The 17,818-nt window shown below is 35.9% G+C and overlaps 2 protein-coding genes across 2 annotated transcripts; one reads left to right on the forward strand and one right to left on the reverse strand.

Annotated features, from left to right (window-relative positions):
- Nucleotides 1-8,757: 8,757 nt before the first annotated feature.
- Nucleotides 8,758-9,546, forward strand: LOC107772793 (subtilisin-like protease 4). The gene has a single exon (XM_075235857.1). The coding sequence runs from the start codon at nucleotides 8,758-8,760 to the stop codon at nucleotides 9,544-9,546; it is 789 nt and encodes a 262-aa protein (XP_075091958.1).
- A 531-nt stretch (nucleotides 9,547-10,077) lies between these two features.
- LOC107772790 (putative LRR receptor-like serine/threonine-protein kinase At5g45780) lies at nucleotides 10,078-15,237 on the reverse strand. Its single transcript, XM_016592263.2, has 11 exons — nucleotides 14,755-15,237; nucleotides 14,416-14,548; nucleotides 14,252-14,323; nucleotides 13,890-14,033; nucleotides 13,711-13,782; nucleotides 13,570-13,629; nucleotides 12,693-12,766; nucleotides 12,467-12,610; nucleotides 12,043-12,381; nucleotides 11,101-11,492; nucleotides 10,078-10,729 (listed from the first exon to the last, which is right to left on the reverse strand). The coding sequence occupies exons 1-11, from the start codon at nucleotides 14,855-14,857 to the stop codon at nucleotides 10,409-10,411; spliced, it is 1,854 nt and encodes a 617-aa protein (XP_016447749.1). The 5' UTR covers nucleotides 14,858-15,237; the 3' UTR covers nucleotides 10,078-10,408.
- Between the last annotated feature and the right edge of the window lie 2,581 nt (nucleotides 15,238-17,818).

Here is a 17,818-nt window from a genome sequence, read left to right on the forward strand (position 1 = left end):
CACCCATAAGAATTGTATAAAGCTTCTGCTTCAGGTAAAGTCTATTTTCCACCGTCCTCTTCATATATAAGGTTTTTAATTTTTCCCACATGCCTTTGGCTATGGTTTCTACAGAAACTTCACGTAAAACCTCATTTGAGAGATTTAAAATAATACCTGCTTTTGCCCTTTTTTCTATGACTGCAAACTCCTCATCCGTCATTTTATCCGGCTTCTTCTCCTTTTCTTGTAACGCCAAGTCTAAGCCATCCTGAATTAGGATAGCTTCCATCTTTAATTGTCTCATTCCGAAGTTTGCACTTCGGTCTAATTTCTCAACATAGGTCTTTGTTAGAATCATATTGGCTACTGAAACAAACTCGGTTTGATCCGGCTCTGATACCAATTTGTTAGGATCGGGAACCCAGGTAGTGCGGAATATAGCCAAACAACGGTATAATGGCAATAACAAAGACAATGAAAGTTGATAACAACGACAATTAAAGTAGATAAAGAAGACACAAATTTAACGTGGTTCGGTCAAAGTGACCTACGTCCACAAACGGAGAGGAGCAATTTACTATAACAATAAAGTACAAAAGTGAGTACAAAATTAGAGTAAATACTCTAATTAATCCCAAATACCCTAAGTTAATAACCTCACAAGATCACTCCAAAGAAAGGGTTCACACAAGTGCTTCCCAACACTAACTCTCATACAAAACACTCTTAATAAAGGAAGAAAGAAAGAAACAAGAAATGAAGACTCAAGTCTTGTTGGTGTGTTTCCAAATGAGTAGATAGTCCTCATTATATAGGAAGAGAAGAAAGAAATGCTTGGCCAACAATTGGCCACATCCTCTCAAAATACAAGGCCATTTATTTGGCCAACAAGGCCTTAAATAAAAGGCTCCAAATGTACCAACAAGGCTCACAAATAAAAAGCCTAAAAATAAGGCCACTTTTTACAAATCTCCACCTTGGCCTAATTTTGGCTAATATAGTAAATTTGCTTCACCTTCTCCACAAAAGTCCCAATGGTCATATGTCAAAATTTAATGCCATCAAAATCAGACAAGTTGTCTAATATCGAAACTGCAGTAGGGCCTATAACAGAGGAGCCCAATAAAGTATATAACGAACCAGATCTGTGTGCTTTCATGATCAAATGAGCATCTTCAAAAACTTTTAAAACTCCACCTTCACTACTGAATTTGCACCCTAGGGATTCTAAAGTGCCCAAAGATATGAGATGTTTCTTCAACTCAGGAACATATCTAACATCAGTGAGAGTTCTCACCACATCATCGTGCATTCTGAACCGAATTGTACCTTCGCCAATAACGTTGCAAGTAACATTGTTACCCAGTTGGACAACTCCACCTGCAATTGAATCATATGTAGAAAACAAGTCCCTACTAGGACACATATGATATGAACAACCGGAAACTAAAATCCACTCATTGTCTAATCTGAAACTAGTTTCAGTTGCTAAAAATATAGTTCCCTCAATCTCATCAGTTGCTACACTATCTTCGGCGGTGTCAGTATTTTTGTGCTCATTTTTTCTTTCTTTATGCTTTTCTTTATTTTTCAGTTTATAGCATTTAGAGATATTGTGACCTTTCTTATGACAATAGCGATATTGTAAATTATTGTATCTAGATATGGAGTCGGATTTGCCACTAATAAACAAGTCAACTTCCGCTTGAGTTCCACTAGCTTCCCTAGTAATATCACTATCTATCTGTTCTTTTGATTTTAAGATAGATTTAATATCCTTATAAGAGATATTATCATTTGCATAGAGCATAGTATCTTTTATATGGTTAAAAGATGGGGTAGAGACAAAGCAGTAACACGGCTTGATCCTCATCTTTAATTTCAGCATCTATATTACTCAAATCCATAAGAATGGAATCAAAGGTGTCAAGATGAGAGAGAATAGAGGTACCTTCACCCATAAGAATTGTATAAAGCTTCTGCTTCAGGTAAAGTCTATTTTCCACCGTCCTCTTCATATATAAGGTTTTTAATTTTTCCCACATGCCTTTGGCTATGGTTTCTACAGAAACTTCACGTAAAACCTCATTTGAGAGATTTAAAATAATACCTGCTTTTGCCCTTTTTTCTATGACTGCAAACTCCTCATCCGTCATTTTATCCGGCTTCTTCTCCTTTTCTTGTAACGCCAAGTCTAAGCCATCCTGAATTAGGATAGCTTCCATCTTTAATTGTCTCATTCCGAAGTTTGCACTTCGGTCTAATTTCTCAACATAGGTCTTTGTTAGAATCATATTGGCTACTAAAATAAACCCGATTTGATCCGGCTCTGATACCAATTTGTTAGGATCGGGAACCCAGGTAGTGCGGAATATAGCCAAACAACGGTATAATGGCAATAACAAAGACAATGAAAGTTGATAACAACGACAATTAAAGTAGATAAAGAAGACACAAATTTAACGTGGTTCGGTCAAAGTGACCTACGTCCACAAACGGAGAGGAGCAATTTACTATAACAATAAAGTACAAAAGTGAGTACAAAATTAGAGTAAATACTCTAATTAATCCCAAATACCCTAAGGTAATAACCTCACAAGATCACTCCAAAGAAAGGGTTCACACAAGTGCTTCCCAACACTAACTCTCATACAAAACACTCTTAATAAAGGAAGAAAGAAAGAAACAAGAAATGAAGACTCAAGTCTTGTTGGTGTGTTTCCAAATGAGTAGATAGTCCTCATTATATAGGAAGAGAAGAAAGAAATGCTTGGCCAACAATTGGCCACATCCTCTCAAAATACAAGGCCATTTATTTGGCCTACAAGGCCTTAAATAAAAGGCTCCAAATGTACCAACAAGGCTCACAAATAAAAAGCCTAAAAATAAGGCCACTTTTTACAAATCTCCACCTTGGCCTAATTTTGGCTAATATAGTAAATTTGCTTCACCTTCTCCGCAAAAGTCCCAATGGTCATATGTCAAAATTTAATGCCATCAAAATCAGACAAGTTGTCTAATATCGAAACTGCAGTAGGGCCTATAACAGAGGAGCCCAATAAAGTATATAACGAACCAGATCTGTGTGCTTTCATGATCAAATGAGCATCTTCAAAAACTTTTAAAACTCCACATTCACTAGTGAATTTGCACCCTAGGGATTCTAAAGCGCCAAAAGATATGAGATTTTTCTTCAACTCAGGAACATATCTAACATCAGTGAGAGTTCTCACCACATCATCGTGCATTCTGAATCGAATTGTACCTTTGCCAATAACGTTGCAAGTAACATTGTTACCTAGTTGGACAACTCCACCTGCAACTGAATCATATGTAGAAAATAAGTCCCTGCTGGGACACATATGATATGAACAACCGGAATCTAAAATCCACTTATTGTCTAATCTGAAACTAGTTTTAGTTGCTAAAAATATAGTTCCCTCAATCTCATCAGTTGCTACACTAGCTTCGACGGTGTCAGTATTTTTGTGCTCATTTTTTCTTTCTTTATGCTTTTCTTTATTTTTCAGTTTATAGCATTTAGAGATATTGTGACCTTTCTTATGACAATAGCGATATTGTAAATTATTGTATCTAAATATGGAGTCGGATTTGCCCCTAACAAACAAGCCAACTTCCGCTTGAGTTCCACTAGCTTCCCCAGTAATATCACTATCTATCTGTTCTTTTGATTTTAAGATAGATTTAATATCCTTATAAGAGATATTATCCTTTGCATAAAGCATAGTATCTTCTATATGCTTAAAAGATGGGGGTAGAGAACAAAGCAGTAACACGGTTTGATCCTCATCTTTAATTTCATTATCTATATTACTCAAGATGAGAGAGAATAGAGGTATCTTCACCCATACAAATTGTGTAAAGCTTCTGCTTCAGGTAAAGTCTATTTTCCACCGTCCTCTTCATATATAAGGTTTTCAATTTTTCCCACATTCCTTTGGCTATGGTTTCTACAGAAATTTCATGTAAAACCTCATTTGAGAGATTTAAAATGATACCTGCTTTTGCCCTTTTGTCTATGACTGCAAACTCCTCATCCGTCATTTTATTCGGCTTCTTCTCATTTCTTTGTAACGCCAAGTCTAAGCCATCCTGAATGAGGATAGCTTCCATCTTTAATTGCCACATTTCGAAGTTTGCACTTCGGTCAAATTTCTCAACATAGGTCTTTGTTAGAATCATATTGGCTACTGAAATAAACCCAGTTTGATCCGGCTCTGATACCAAATTGTTAGGATCGGGAACCCGGATAGTGCGGAATATAGCCAAACAACGGTATAATGGCAATAACAAAGACAATGGAAGTTGATAACAACGACAATTAAAATAGATAAAGAAGACACAAATTTAACGTGGTTCGGTCAAAGTGACCTACGTCCACAAGCGGAGAGGAACAATTTACTATAACAATAAAAGTACAAAAGAGAGTACAAAATTAGAGTAAATACTCTAATTAATCCCAAATACCCTAAGGGAATAACCTCACAAGATCACTCCAAAGAAAGGGTTCACACATGTGCTTCCCAACACTAACTCTCATACAAAATACTCTTAATAACGGAAGAAAAGAAGAAACAAGAAATGAAGACTCAAGTCTTGTTGGTGTATTTCCAAAGGAGTAGAGAGTCCTCATTATATAGGAAGAGAAGAAAGAAATGCTTGGCCAACAATTGGCCACATCCTCTCAAAATACAAGGCCATTTATTTGGCCAACAAGGCCTTAAATAAAAGGCTTCAAATGTGCCAACAAGGCTCACAAATAAAAAGCCTAAAAATAAGGCCACCTTTTACAAATCTCCACCTTGGCCTAATTTTGGCTAATATAGTAAATTTGCTTCACCTTCTCCGCAAAAGCCCCAATGGGCATATGTCAAAATTTAATGCCATCAAAATCAGACAAGTTGTCTGATACCGAAACTGCAGTAGGGCCTATAACAGTGGAGCCCAATAAAGTATACAACGAACCAGATCTGTGTGCTTTCATGATCACAAGAGCATCTTCAAAAACTTTTAAAATTCCACCTTCACTAGTGAATTTGCACCCTAGGGATTCTAAAGTGCCCAAAGATATGAGATGTTTCTTCAACTCAGGAACATATCTAACATCAGTGAGAGTTCTCACAACATCATCGTGCATTCTGAACCGAATTGTACCTTCGCCAATAACGTTGCAAGTAACATTGTTACCCAGTTGGATAACTCCACCTGCAACTGAATCATATGTAGAAAACAAGTCCCTACTAGGACACATATGATATGAACAACCGGAATCTAAAATCCACTCATTGTCTAATCTGAAACTAGTTTCAGTTGCTAAAAATATAGTTCCCTCTATCTCATCAGTTGCTATACTAGCTTCGGCGGTGTTAGTATTTTTGTGCTCATTTTTTCTTTCTTTATACTTTTCTTTATTTTTCAGTTTATAGATTTCAGAGATATTGTGACTTTTCTTATGACAATAGCGACATTGTAAATTATTGTATCTAGATATGGAGTCGGATTTGCCCCTAACAAACAAGCCAACTTCCGCTTGAGTTCCACTAGCTTCCCCAGTAATATCACTATCTATCTGTTCTTTTGATTTTAACATAGATTTAATATCCTTAGAAGAGATATTATCCTTTGCATAAAGCATAGTATCTTTTATATGCCTAAAAGATGGGGGTAAAGAACAAAGCAGTAACACGGCTTGATCCTCATCTTTAATTTCAGCATCTATATTACTCAAATCTATAAGAATGGAATCAAAGGTGTCAAGATGAGAGAGAATAGAGGTACCTTCACTCATAAGAATTGTATAAAGCTTCTGCTTCAGGTAAAGTCTATTTTCCACCGTCCTCTTCATATATAAGGTTTTCAATTTTTCTCACATGCCTTTGGCTATGGTTTCTACAGAAACTTCACGTAAAACCTCATTTGAGAGATTTAAAATGATACATGCTTTTGCCCTTTTGTCTATGACTGCAAACTCCTCATCCGTCATTTTATCCGGCTTCTTCTTCTTTTCTTGTAACGCCAAGTCTAAGCCATCCTGAATTAGGATAGCTTCCATCTTTAATTGCCACATTCCGAAGTTTGCACTTCGGTAAAATTTCTCAACATAGGTCTTTGTTAGAATCATATTGGCTACTGAAACAAACCCGGTTTGATCCGGCTCTGATACCAATTTATTAGGATCGGGAACCCGGGTAGTGCGGAATATAGCCAAACAACGGTATAATGGCAATAACAAAGATAATGAAAGTTGATAACAACGACAATTAAAGTAGATAAAGAAGACACAAATTTAACGTGATTCGGTCAAAGTGATCTACGTCCACAAGCGGAGAGGAGCAATTTACTATAACAATAAGAGTACAAAAGAGAGTACAAAATTAGAGTAAATACTCTAATTAATCCCAAATACCCTAAGGGAATAACCTCACAAGATCACTCCAAAGAAAGGGTTCACACAAGTGCTTCCCAACACTAACTCTCATACAAAACACTCTTAATAAAGGAAGAAAGGAAGAAACAAGAAATGAAGACTCAAGTCTTGTTGGTGTGTTTCCAAATGAGTAGAGAGTCCTCATTATATAGGAAGAGAAGAAAGAAATGCTTGGCCAACAATTGGCCACATCCTCTCAAAATACAAGGCCATTTATTTGGCCAACAAGGCCTTAAATAAAAGGCTCCAAATGTGCCAACAAGGCTCACAAATAAAAAGCCTAAAAATAAGGCCACCTTTTACAAATCTCCACCTTGGCCTAATTTTGGCTAATATAGTAAATTTGCTTCACCTTCTCCGCAAAAGTCCCAATGGGCATATGTCAAAATTTAATGCCATCATAATCAGACAAGTTGTCTGATACCGAAACTGCAGTAGGGCCTATAACAGTGGAGCCCAATAAAGTATACAACGAACCAGATCTGTGTGCTTTCATGATCACAAGAGCATCTTCAAAAACTTTTAAAACTCCACCTTCACTAGTGAATTTGCACCCTAGGACTTCTAAAGTGCCCAAAGATATGAGATGTTTCTTCAACTCAGGAACATATCTAACATCTGTGAGAGTTCTCACCACATCATCGTGCATTCTGAATCGAATTGTACCTTTGCCAATAACGTTGCAAGTAACATTGTTACCTAGTTGGACAACTCCACCTGCAACTGAATCATATGTAGAAAACAAGTCCCTGCTAGGACACATATGATATGAACAACCGGAATCTAAAATCCACTCATTGTCTAATCTGAAACTAGTTTCAGTTGCTAAAAATATAGTTCCCTCAATCTCATCAGTTGCTACACTAGCTTCGGCGGTGTCAGTATTTTTGTGCTCATTTTTTCTTTCTTTATGCTTTTCTTTATTTTTCAGTTTATAGCATTTAGAGATATTGTGACCTTTCTTATGACAATAGCAACACTGTAAATTATTGTATCTGGATATGGAGTCGGATTTGCCCCTAACAAACAAGCCAACTTCCGCTTGAGTTCCACTAGCTTCCCCAGTAATATCACTATCTATATGTTCTTTTGATTTTAAGATAGATTTAATATCCTTATAAGAGATATTATCCTTTGCATAAAGCATAGTATCTTTTATATGCTTAAAAGATGGGGGTAGAGAACAAAGCAGTAACACGGCTTGAGCCTCATCTTTAATTTCAGTATCTATATTACTCAAATCCATAAGAATGGAATCAAAGGTGTCAAGATGAGAGAGAATAGAGGTACCTTTACCCATACGAATTGTATAAAGCTTCTACTTCAGGTAAAGTCTATTTTTCACCGTCCTCTTCATATATAAGGTTTTCAATTTTTCCCACATGCCTTTGGCTATGGTTTCTACAGAAACTTCATGTAAAACCTCATTTGAGAGATTTAAAATGATACCTGCTTTTGCCCTTTTGTCTATGACTGCAAACTCCTCATCCGTCATTTTATCCGGCTTCTTCTCCTTTCCTTGTAACGCCAAGTCTAAGCCACCCTGAATTAGGATAGCTTCCATCTTTAATTGCCACATTCCGAAGTTTGCACTTCGGTCAAATTTCTCAACATAGGTCTTTGTTAGAATCATATTGGCTACTGAAACAAACCCGGTTTGATCCGGCTCTGATACCAATTTGTTAGGATCGGGAACCCGGGTAGTGCGGAATATAGCCAAACAACGGTATAATGGCAATAACAAAGACAATGGAAGTTGATAACAACGACAATTAAAGTAGATAAAGAAGACACAAAATTAACGTGGTTCGGTCAAAGTGACCTACGTCCACAAGCGGAGAGGAGCAATTTACTATAACAATAAAAGTACAAAAGAGAGTACAAAATTAGAGTAAATACTCTAATTAATCCCAAATACCCTAAGGGAATAACCTCACAAGATCACTCCAAAGAAAGGGTTCACACAAGTGCTTCCCAACACTAACTCTCATATAAAACACTCTTAATAAAGGAAGAAACAAGAAATGAAGACTCAAGTCTTGTTGGTGTGTTTCCAAATGAGTAGAGAGTCCTCATTATATAGGAAGAGAAGAAAGAAATGTTTGGCCAACAATTGGTCACATCCTCTCAAAATACAAAGCTATTTATTTGGCCGACAAGGCCTTAAATAAAAGGCTCCAAATGTGCCAACAAGGCTCACAAATAAAAAGCCTAAAAATAAGGCCGCCTTTTACGGAAGAATAGTTTTGTGTGAAGTTGGTGATGGGATAGAAAGATTAGATATAGGACATTTTGTGAAGGATGCTGGGGGTGCTGGAATGATACTCATGAACGAGGAGCCACAAGGCTTCACTATAGTAACTGTCCCTCACGTTCTTCCAGCAGCTCATATCAGTTTTATTGATGGCCTGAAAATCAAAGCCTACATAAATACAACATCAACTCCTGTGGCTTCATTTTTGTTTAAAGGAACTATATTTGGGGATGATCATGCTCCAGCAGTTGCAGCCCTTTCATCTAGAGGTCCTTTTCCGGAAAGCCCTGGCATTTTGAAACCTGACATTATTGGTCCTGGTATTAGCATCCTTGCAGCGTGGCCAACATCCGTGGAGAACAATACCAACACGAAGTCTACCTTTAACATATTTTCTGGCACATCAATGTCCTGTCCTCACCTTTCAGGAGTTTTGACATTAATCAAGAGTGCACATCCAGAATGGTCTCCAGCTGCTATCAAGTCAGCAATCATGACAACCGCTGATCTTATGAACCTTGGCAATAATCCTATTGAAGATGAAAGGGGCCTCCGAGCTGACTTCTTTGCTACTGGTGCAGGCCACGTTAACCCATTAAGAGCAAATGATCTGGGGCTGATCTATGACATCCAACCAAATGATTATATACCTTATTTATGTGGGTTGTATCCAAGTAGAGCTGTTAGTTTGATTGTTTTGAAAGAAGTAAACTGCTCATCAACCATCCCTGAAGCAGAACTTAACTATCCATCCTTTACAATTAAACTTGGATCTGATTTTCAAGTATACACAAGGACTGACCAATGTGGGCGAGCCCGTCTCATCTTATACTCTGGAGATTGTGCCACCCCAAGGAGTTGATGTGAAATTTGAGCCTTCCACCTTGCACTTCTCGGAGATTTACCAGAAGATTACATATCAAGTAACCTTTAACCGATCAATTTCAAGCATTAATGCCACCTTTGTTGAAGGATTTTTGAAATGGAGCTCATCCAAGCACTTTGTTAGGAGTCCAATAGTAGTTACCTTGGAACCATGAGGAAGCTATACAACCAACTCTAAGAGCTTTATTCACACTATTCTACAAAGAAACAGTAATTTCTGGATTTCAAGACCATAGGACAAGTGATAATTTTATTTTCTGTATTCCAATAGTTCATGTGTTTTAAGCATCTTCAAAAGTTCAATGTGGAACTGGAAATAAGTTGCATTGTCTTAACTCCACAGATAACTCCATAATAAACGCTCCAACAACAGCCGTCCAAAACACCAGGAGCATATCCTTCAACTAGGTTCTTTTTTATCTCACTACACAAACATTATTAAGAATAATCTTTAACAATTTGACAAGGATGAACCTATACTTCAAGGATGAATAAATGGGAATGACGATTGACAAGAACTGAAAATGCCAAAATAATCAAGCTTCTGAAATGCATAGACCTGTTCAACACACACACAGTAGAACTAGTACGGCATACTGAGTTTGTCTTTTCCAAATAATGAAGTTCTAAAGTGAGGTTAGTCTAGCTAATTCTAACACAAAGGTTGTGACTATCACGAACTAGAGTAATGATTATCTTGTAATAAAAATTACAAATTACAGTAACTTACAAACTACAAGGAGATAGACTTGAAACAACAATGTAGGCACTTGTATGGCTGAACTAGACATATCAAGATTGCACGCTTGAAATGATGAGGTAAGTGCTGGCTACTTTTGTTATCTGGGTCCTGAAAGCTCAATTGGTTCAATGGTAAATGAGGATTCTTCATGGATGTCGCTAAAATTCCTAGAGAAGCTGAAAGCTCTTGTTTCGCATATGTTGCTTCCACCTTGTGATTCGTCCACATGCCCCATTTGTCCCGTAATGTCTTCCAGGATTCTCAAAACCTCTGACATCTTAGGCCGATTATTGGGGTTAGATTGAGTGCACTGTAGAGCCACTTCAACTGTTTTCTCTAGCTCCTCTGTATTAAAACATCCTTTTAGATCCCTATCCACAAGCATTTCCACTTTCTTTTCCTCAAATAAATTCCGGACCTGCAAATTCGACAGTTAGTCAGAATGAGTGATTAGTAAATATGACAGTCAAAAACCCGATTAAGGTTTTCCGTAAGCCCAACAGATCATGTACCAGATTATAAAGTCAGCATAAAAAACAAAGTTATCAACTAATGTTTCAGAATTTTAGAACTGTTTCTCTCGTGAGATGCGGAGCAACTTCAGCGTCTGACAATGGTTAATGTGTCAATTTTAGTGAAAATTTCAAGTCAAATAATGGCTTTGATTATTACCCAAACAAAATCCTGCAGGAAGATTAGCTATTAACTCGTTAATCAAAATGAAGTTAGAAGTTATATGCACACAAACATATAAAGCTTCAAATAGTAGGAGGGATAGAAGCTACTCACCCGGTCAAGAATAGTTCCTTTCTGACCCTGACCATTTCCTGCATCTAGCGACTTGAGCCCTGTAATGAGTTCCAAAAGTAGTATTCCATATCCAAAGACATCTGTCTTCTCAGATGATTGGCCAGTTGATAGATACTCTGGGGCTATATGACCTATAGTACCACGAACTGCTGTTGTAACATGCGAATCTCTACAGTCTAAAAGCTTCGCGAGACCAAAATCACCAACAACAGCTTCAAAGCTTTCATCAAGAAGAATATTAGCCGCCTTAACATCCCTGTGAATTATTTTAGGATTACACTGTTCATGCAAATACAGAAGCCCTCTGGCAGCTCCAAGGGCTATATGCATGCGCTTGCTCCAATCCAAAAATGGTGTATCCCGACCATTGTCTGGTAGAGAATCAAATCTTATGTGAGAACAGAGCAAAAGATGACATAATCACTGCATCAAGTAATCCGTTTACATCCCAATACATATTCCAATTTGATTTTGATTTCATATACCTAAAAATTGGCTATAAATTTGGCCATGTTAAATATTAATGACAAGGCAACTGTTACCTTACCACCAAAAAACAAATCATTTCATTCATGGATGATGTAGTATGGGTTTGACGCATAGTTGATTGATTTATTGATATATTGATGTCATTCCACTTACAAGAAACATTGACAATATATCTCCAACTTAAACTAATCAATCAGAAGTCGTTTTCATTATAGGAGTCCTGGGTTTCAGGCATAGAACAGTAAGAACATTGCACAAAGTCCTCGATTTCCATAAATCATGACCTTTCAAGAATTTTTGCCAGATTAACATTGAGAGCACCAGGAAGTAATTGAAATTCACTGGTGAACCTGATCAAATTTTGAATCAATTGTAACAAGATGAAAGAATTAGTTCAAGAAAAGCTCCAAGTAAATATACATCAAAGCAAACCTCTCAAGCAATCAGCAACACTCCCATTTGGCATATAAGGGTAAATAAGTAATCTTTCCTCTGCAGTCATAGAGAATCCATATAAACGTAGAAGGTTCCGATGCACAGCCAAGCCTATCATCTCAACTTCTGTTTGGAACTGCACTTCTCCAGTGAAATTTGGATCTCTCAATCTTTTGACAGCCACTATTGTCCTATTGGGAAGGTATCCCTTGTAGACTACTCCAAATCCACCTTGTCCTAGTATATTTTTAGAGCTGAAATTTCCAGTGGCAATTTGCAATTCACGGAATGAAAACCTCTTCAGGTGGCCAATGGCGAATTCGCAATCGTGTTGCACTGCAGATCAAAAGATCAGAGACTCATAATGTATCTAGGGTTAATGTGCAGGAGATCAGAGATGTGTTTCTAATCTTGTAGTTACCATATCCTGTGAGGACATTAGACCTGTACCAATGCACCCAACAAACAAGCAACATGACCGTAACTATGAATGTGCAACTGACCCCAATGATAACAGAAACAACCCACCGATGATGATTGCTAGTCTTCCTGTCTGAACTCATTTCTGCATGGTTAAAAAATAGAATTTGGTCAAAACGCTTCAGCCTCAATATCATAAAAAAGTTCTGGGAAGATTTCAACAATACCATTTGCTGGTTTTGGCACGCCCCCACAAATTTGTGTGGGCATTGCAGAGCAAAGAAAGCTGTTTCCTGCAATACTAAGGCAATAACCAAAAATATAAGCTGAAAAAAGAATACAAAGAAACCGGAAAGGTTGCAAGAATGACACCAAGGGGGATATAAACAGTAAGCATTGTAAGTAGGATACAAAACTTTTATGACATCAGACATTATATCAAGTCAAATATTTTGCTTGACTTCGGCAAATAACATAACATCGTGGAGGTTCTGCTGGACCAAGCACTAGATAATACTTCAAATGATAAGAAATGAAACATTACTTTCAGGTCCATAAGCTATCAAGAAGTGACTTTTTTTTTTCAGTGAACGACATACCACCACAACTAACAGTCGAAGTAATGCAAGATGACAGTTACTAAAACGATAGAAAACTTTACTATGACAGAAAAATTATGTATGGCACTGTGTCATATGTCATGCAACATCGTACCAAGCATTTGTATTTCGCATTTGAACTTACACGATCTGAATGTCTATCCAAAATCGTGAAAAGCTGGTGAACTCAGATAGAATGTCAGATGACAGCCTTCCATAGCATTCGTACACTTTGCAGGGAATTTGTTTCACCTTCAACATTTTGCTTAAATTCTTAAAATGAGAAAGCTTTAGATTCAGAGGATAATGGAAGTAATAGCTGAGCGGATCTTTTTCTTCCTTTAGTGTTGCATATATCATCATCCTCATAGAAAAAGCGTAAAACTTGAACCCCTTTGATCCATCAAACTAGAGACCAGAAGGATCTTTCCAATCGACTGACCAAACTAATAACATTGAGGACCAAGCATAGAATCAGATGGAATTATTTTGCCCTGAATCTTACCTGTAATCTTTAGCCAAAATTTTTGGAGTAGGACCACTAAGATTATTGAACGATAAGTCCCTGCACAACACCATTCACAAGTTATTTAACTCGCATCTCGCCCTTGATTGGACATACAAATGACATGGAAGGAATACATACAAGAATGAAAGACCTGAAAGGGATGCCACAGGTTTAGGAATTAGTCCAGATAATCTGTTCCTGCTAAGCCTCCTACAAATTTGACACACCAAAGGATTACATTCAAAACCAAGTAGAAGAGAACTGTAACATATGCGTGATCAAGATAGAATATTTCAAAGAGTTTAGTCCACACTCACAAGTAACTTAAACGGAACAGGCGACCCAACGCCCTAGGAATTTCTCCATCAAACTGATTACCGGATAGGTCAAGGGTCAGCAGTTCAGAGAGCTTCCCAATCTCAGCAGGAATTGGACCAGATAACTGATTATTCTGCAACAACCTACAACAAAAACCAATGAATAAAATGAACTTTAACAGATCATAGTAAAAGATATTTCTCAATATATCCTGCAATTAAAGCATTTAGTTGTCAGTCTTAATAATATTATAATTATTTTTAATATATTGGCATATTTCCAAGAAATATTTGAGCAGCATCTCATCTCCACCAAAAATAAGAAAAGAATAGGCAATTCATGTGAGATTTATTTTACTCACAGTGTCCGAAGATGAGTTAAATTCCCAATACTGGGGGAAAGTGAGCCAGATAACCCCATACTCGCCATTTCACTGCCAAGAATTAACAACCAAAGCATAAAAATCATCTCTTCACACACACACAAAAATGTTGACAAGATGTAACAGAAAGAGAGAACACTCACAGAGAAATAACAAAGCCTTCAGAAGAGCAACCAACCATGTACCAAGTACAAGGATCCACTGAATTTATATCCCATCCATCTAACACTTGGTATTCATCTCTCATCTTATTCTTCATTGACATCAGTGCTGCCACTGCTTACCCCACAAAAGTTTAATTCAATAAATGTGTAAGTAAAGTTTTAATCTTTCCACTCTAAACTATGAAAACAACAAAAATAAATGCTTATAAATAGTGCTAACCAACAAGTTTGGATTTTTCATGTGAAAACAAGAAATTGCATGTTAAGGGTATACTACAAAAGTCCCAAAAAAGAAGAAGCTAAAATAGAAGAGTTTACCTTCATAGTTGACACCCTTAGGTGAAAGAAGACTCATAGAAGCAGGAGTAACGGCCAACCAAAATAGAAAGATTGAGAAAATGAGTAGTACTAAAGTTACCATTTAGATCTCAAAAGCTAACTACCAAAAAGAAAGATTTTGCTTTGCAGAGCTTTCAGAAAAAGGTCCTTTTTAGCATTCATCATTGTGCAGCAGTAGCAGTGGGGGTGTAGCACTATAAAATATTTCCCTCGAGCTTATAAATGGGTGATTAAAGTCCTGTTTGGTTTTTATTTAAATAAGAAAAGGGAATCCGAAGTACTAACTTACTGCGAGTTCATTGTAAGTTGTAACTATAAAAGTATACTCATCAAATTTTGTAACTATAAAACTAATCAGATTCAACTTACAATTTGCACCCCTTTTTTCTTACTGTAATTAATTGTTTACTGAATAAATAGTCCCTCAACAACCTAAATTGTAAACCCCAAGAAATCATTGGAGCAAGAAGCTTTTTAGTACCACCAAGGAGTATAGTGTATTGATAAAACTTCTTATAAGAAACGTTCCTCCTTTAATTTGAACCTGTACGGTGTCGTTCTAAATTAATCAGACCAACGAGTACAAAATATCGTCAATGTTAAGCAACAACAAAGAAGTAGCACTTTCTAGTAAAATTATATTTCTTGAAAAAGAAATTTTTGGGGGAAATAAATGAAAAATATTACTCCCCACAATAAGTGAGTTTTTGGCTTCTTTTTTTTTTGATCCAAAATATGTGATTTTTTCAGATTTCAAGAATTAATTAGTTATTTTTTTCCTGCATTGTCAATGAAGTAAATAGTGTTGGAGTATGTGTAGGAATATTTATTTGAAGAAATAGTAAAGGTTAATACGGTCAATTTTATTATTAATTAATATTAAAAGGTAAATTTCTTAATCTAAACCATCAAAAAATCATTTATTGTTGTCCGAGAGAGTACTCTTACAATGTAAGCAAATTGTAATTAGTAGTGATTTTAAGTGGGTGGGAAAAGGAGAAGACTTTGAGATTTGGGGACTGTTCCCTTGTGTTTATACATTTACTAAAAGATCCAGTGTGATAGGCAACACCATAGGGATAGTTAAGCGGAGGGTATTCATTGGCTAGAGTTGATTTTAACCAATAATCGCAGTGTTTATTGTGGGGGGGAGTAAAAGCAAAGAAGCAGTGAATCATTTCATAAATGTTTTGAAAGTTTTCGCGCGGCTTTGATGTGCTCGCTAATGGCGCTTAGTTGTTTGACTTTTACGAAATGACACACACAATTAGTCCAGAACCCCATAAAGACGCAAAAAATAATCACTCCTACTAATTTAAGATAAGTTATGTGTTATATGCAAATATATCTTGTTTTTATTTGCGTGGTATAAATACCATATACCGGTAAATATTTTTTTAAGGACATCTCAAAGCTTTATTTTTTTTTATTTTTTTCCTATTAAATGTATGAACCATTTTTCATACGGTGTAATTTTTTTTTTTAGGAAAAAGGAAAATAAAGCTCTGAGGTGTCCTTAGACCATGATTCCACAATGCAGAAACTTAGATTGAAAAAAAAGTAAAGGAACAATCGATCCAATTATCTTGATTTCAATTCCTTGAAAACATTCCTAATTGCTTTCATTTAGAAGCTTACTTATAGCTTCTATTCCTAATTGCTTTCATTTACAAGCAACCTATAACTTTTGTTCCTAATTGCTTTCATTTTTACTTATACTCCCTCCATCCCAAAATATTGGCTATATTTCGTTTCTCGAGTGTCGATATGACTAATCTTTGAAGCTAAATCGGTTTAATTTAATTTAATAATTTAAATTTAAAATTTAGATATTTGAAAGCTATAAAAAAATATTAGATATTCGAAAGCTATTATAAAAATATTATAATTAATAATTATTCTCATATCAATATGGTGAAAAAATATATGGCAAACGACCGGCTAAAGCTTATGTAATTTGAATTTAGACATGATAAGTACTCTCTCTGTTTCAAATTAGATGAGGTACTTTCCTTTTTAATCTGTTCCAAAATAAATGACATATTTTTAAATTTGGAAATAATTCAACTTTAAACTTTTCGTTTTACCCATTTTACCATTAAAGAAAAGCTTTTATAATCACACAAATATCATGATCCCACAAAACTTTTACTCTTTAAACTTTTAATACCACAAATTTCAAAAGTCTTCTTTCTTTTTCTTAAACTTTGTGTCGAGTCAAATAAATTGAAATGGAAGGAGTAGGAATGAGTAGCTTTTGTAGACGGATTACTTTAGTCAACTACTATCAATTAAGTTAAAATTTTCACAGAAAAGTTTCAACGCGTGACTTTAAAATTTAGGACGCTTTCTAAAAGTCTAAAAAGTAGAAACCCGTAGTAGAGAAATAAGATCCCTTATCCACCTAAATATATCATCCTGACAAATGAGAATCGTTCAATTGCGCTTTGGACTACCACCTGGTCCGGTGACTATCACTTTTACCAACGATATATATAAAGATTATAAGTGTAACATTTTGCTTAGGCTAAATTATAAATTTTTTACATAAAAAATTTGGTAACAAACTTATGACAGAAATATTCTTATTTAAATGTACATAATGAATCCATAATAATTAACTAGTGTTATTTATACATCAGATAAACTAACAAGTACGCATCCAGAACTTCAAAAAATAAATAAACAATAAGAAACTAATAGAGCACTATGAAGAAAACTTCTACTAACGCTCTTTTTTTTAACCAAGAAAGTCCTAAAAAATAAATGTTGAAGGAAAAGAAAAGTTTGAGAAATATGAATTCTTTCAGTTAAAAGATTTAAAGAGCTGGCTATATCCTATATTTTTACACCAACTCTAGGCCAATATTGCTAACAAAAATGATGTCTATATTTTTACCATATCACAAAAGAGGCAATGTAATTACCAACCTGCACGCGCGAACAGGTCAAAATCAAAAGGCGTCAGCCACACAAAAGAAGATATAAAAAGCAGGAAGCAATAAGAACCAAGGCAAATATGACCAAAGCAAATAAAGAGAGG

Source organism: Nicotiana tabacum, chromosome 17, assembly GCF_000715075.1.
Source record: "Nicotiana tabacum cultivar K326 chromosome 17, ASM71507v2, whole genome shotgun sequence".
NCBI classification, from domain to species: Eukaryota; Viridiplantae; Streptophyta; class Magnoliopsida; order Solanales; family Solanaceae; genus Nicotiana; species Nicotiana tabacum.

Bases quoted from the DNA above. Each gene is read 5' to 3' on its own strand.
- LOC107772793 (XM_075235857.1), top strand. From the start codon at position 8,758: ATGAACGAGGAGCCACAAGGCTTCACTATAGTAACTGTCCCTCACGTT.
- LOC107772790 (XM_016592263.2), bottom strand. From the start codon at position 14,857: ATGGTAACTTTAGTACTACTCATTTTCTCAATCTTTCTATTTTGGTTG. The intron at 14,034-14,251 runs GTGAGTAAAATA...TTTTTGTTGTAG, and splicing joins TTAACTCATCTTCGGACACT to GTTGTTGCAGAATAATCAGT. The intron at 12,611-12,692 runs GTATTGTTGAAA...TTAACCATGCAG, and splicing joins CGTGCCAAAACCAGCAAATG to AAATGAGTTCAGACAGGAAG.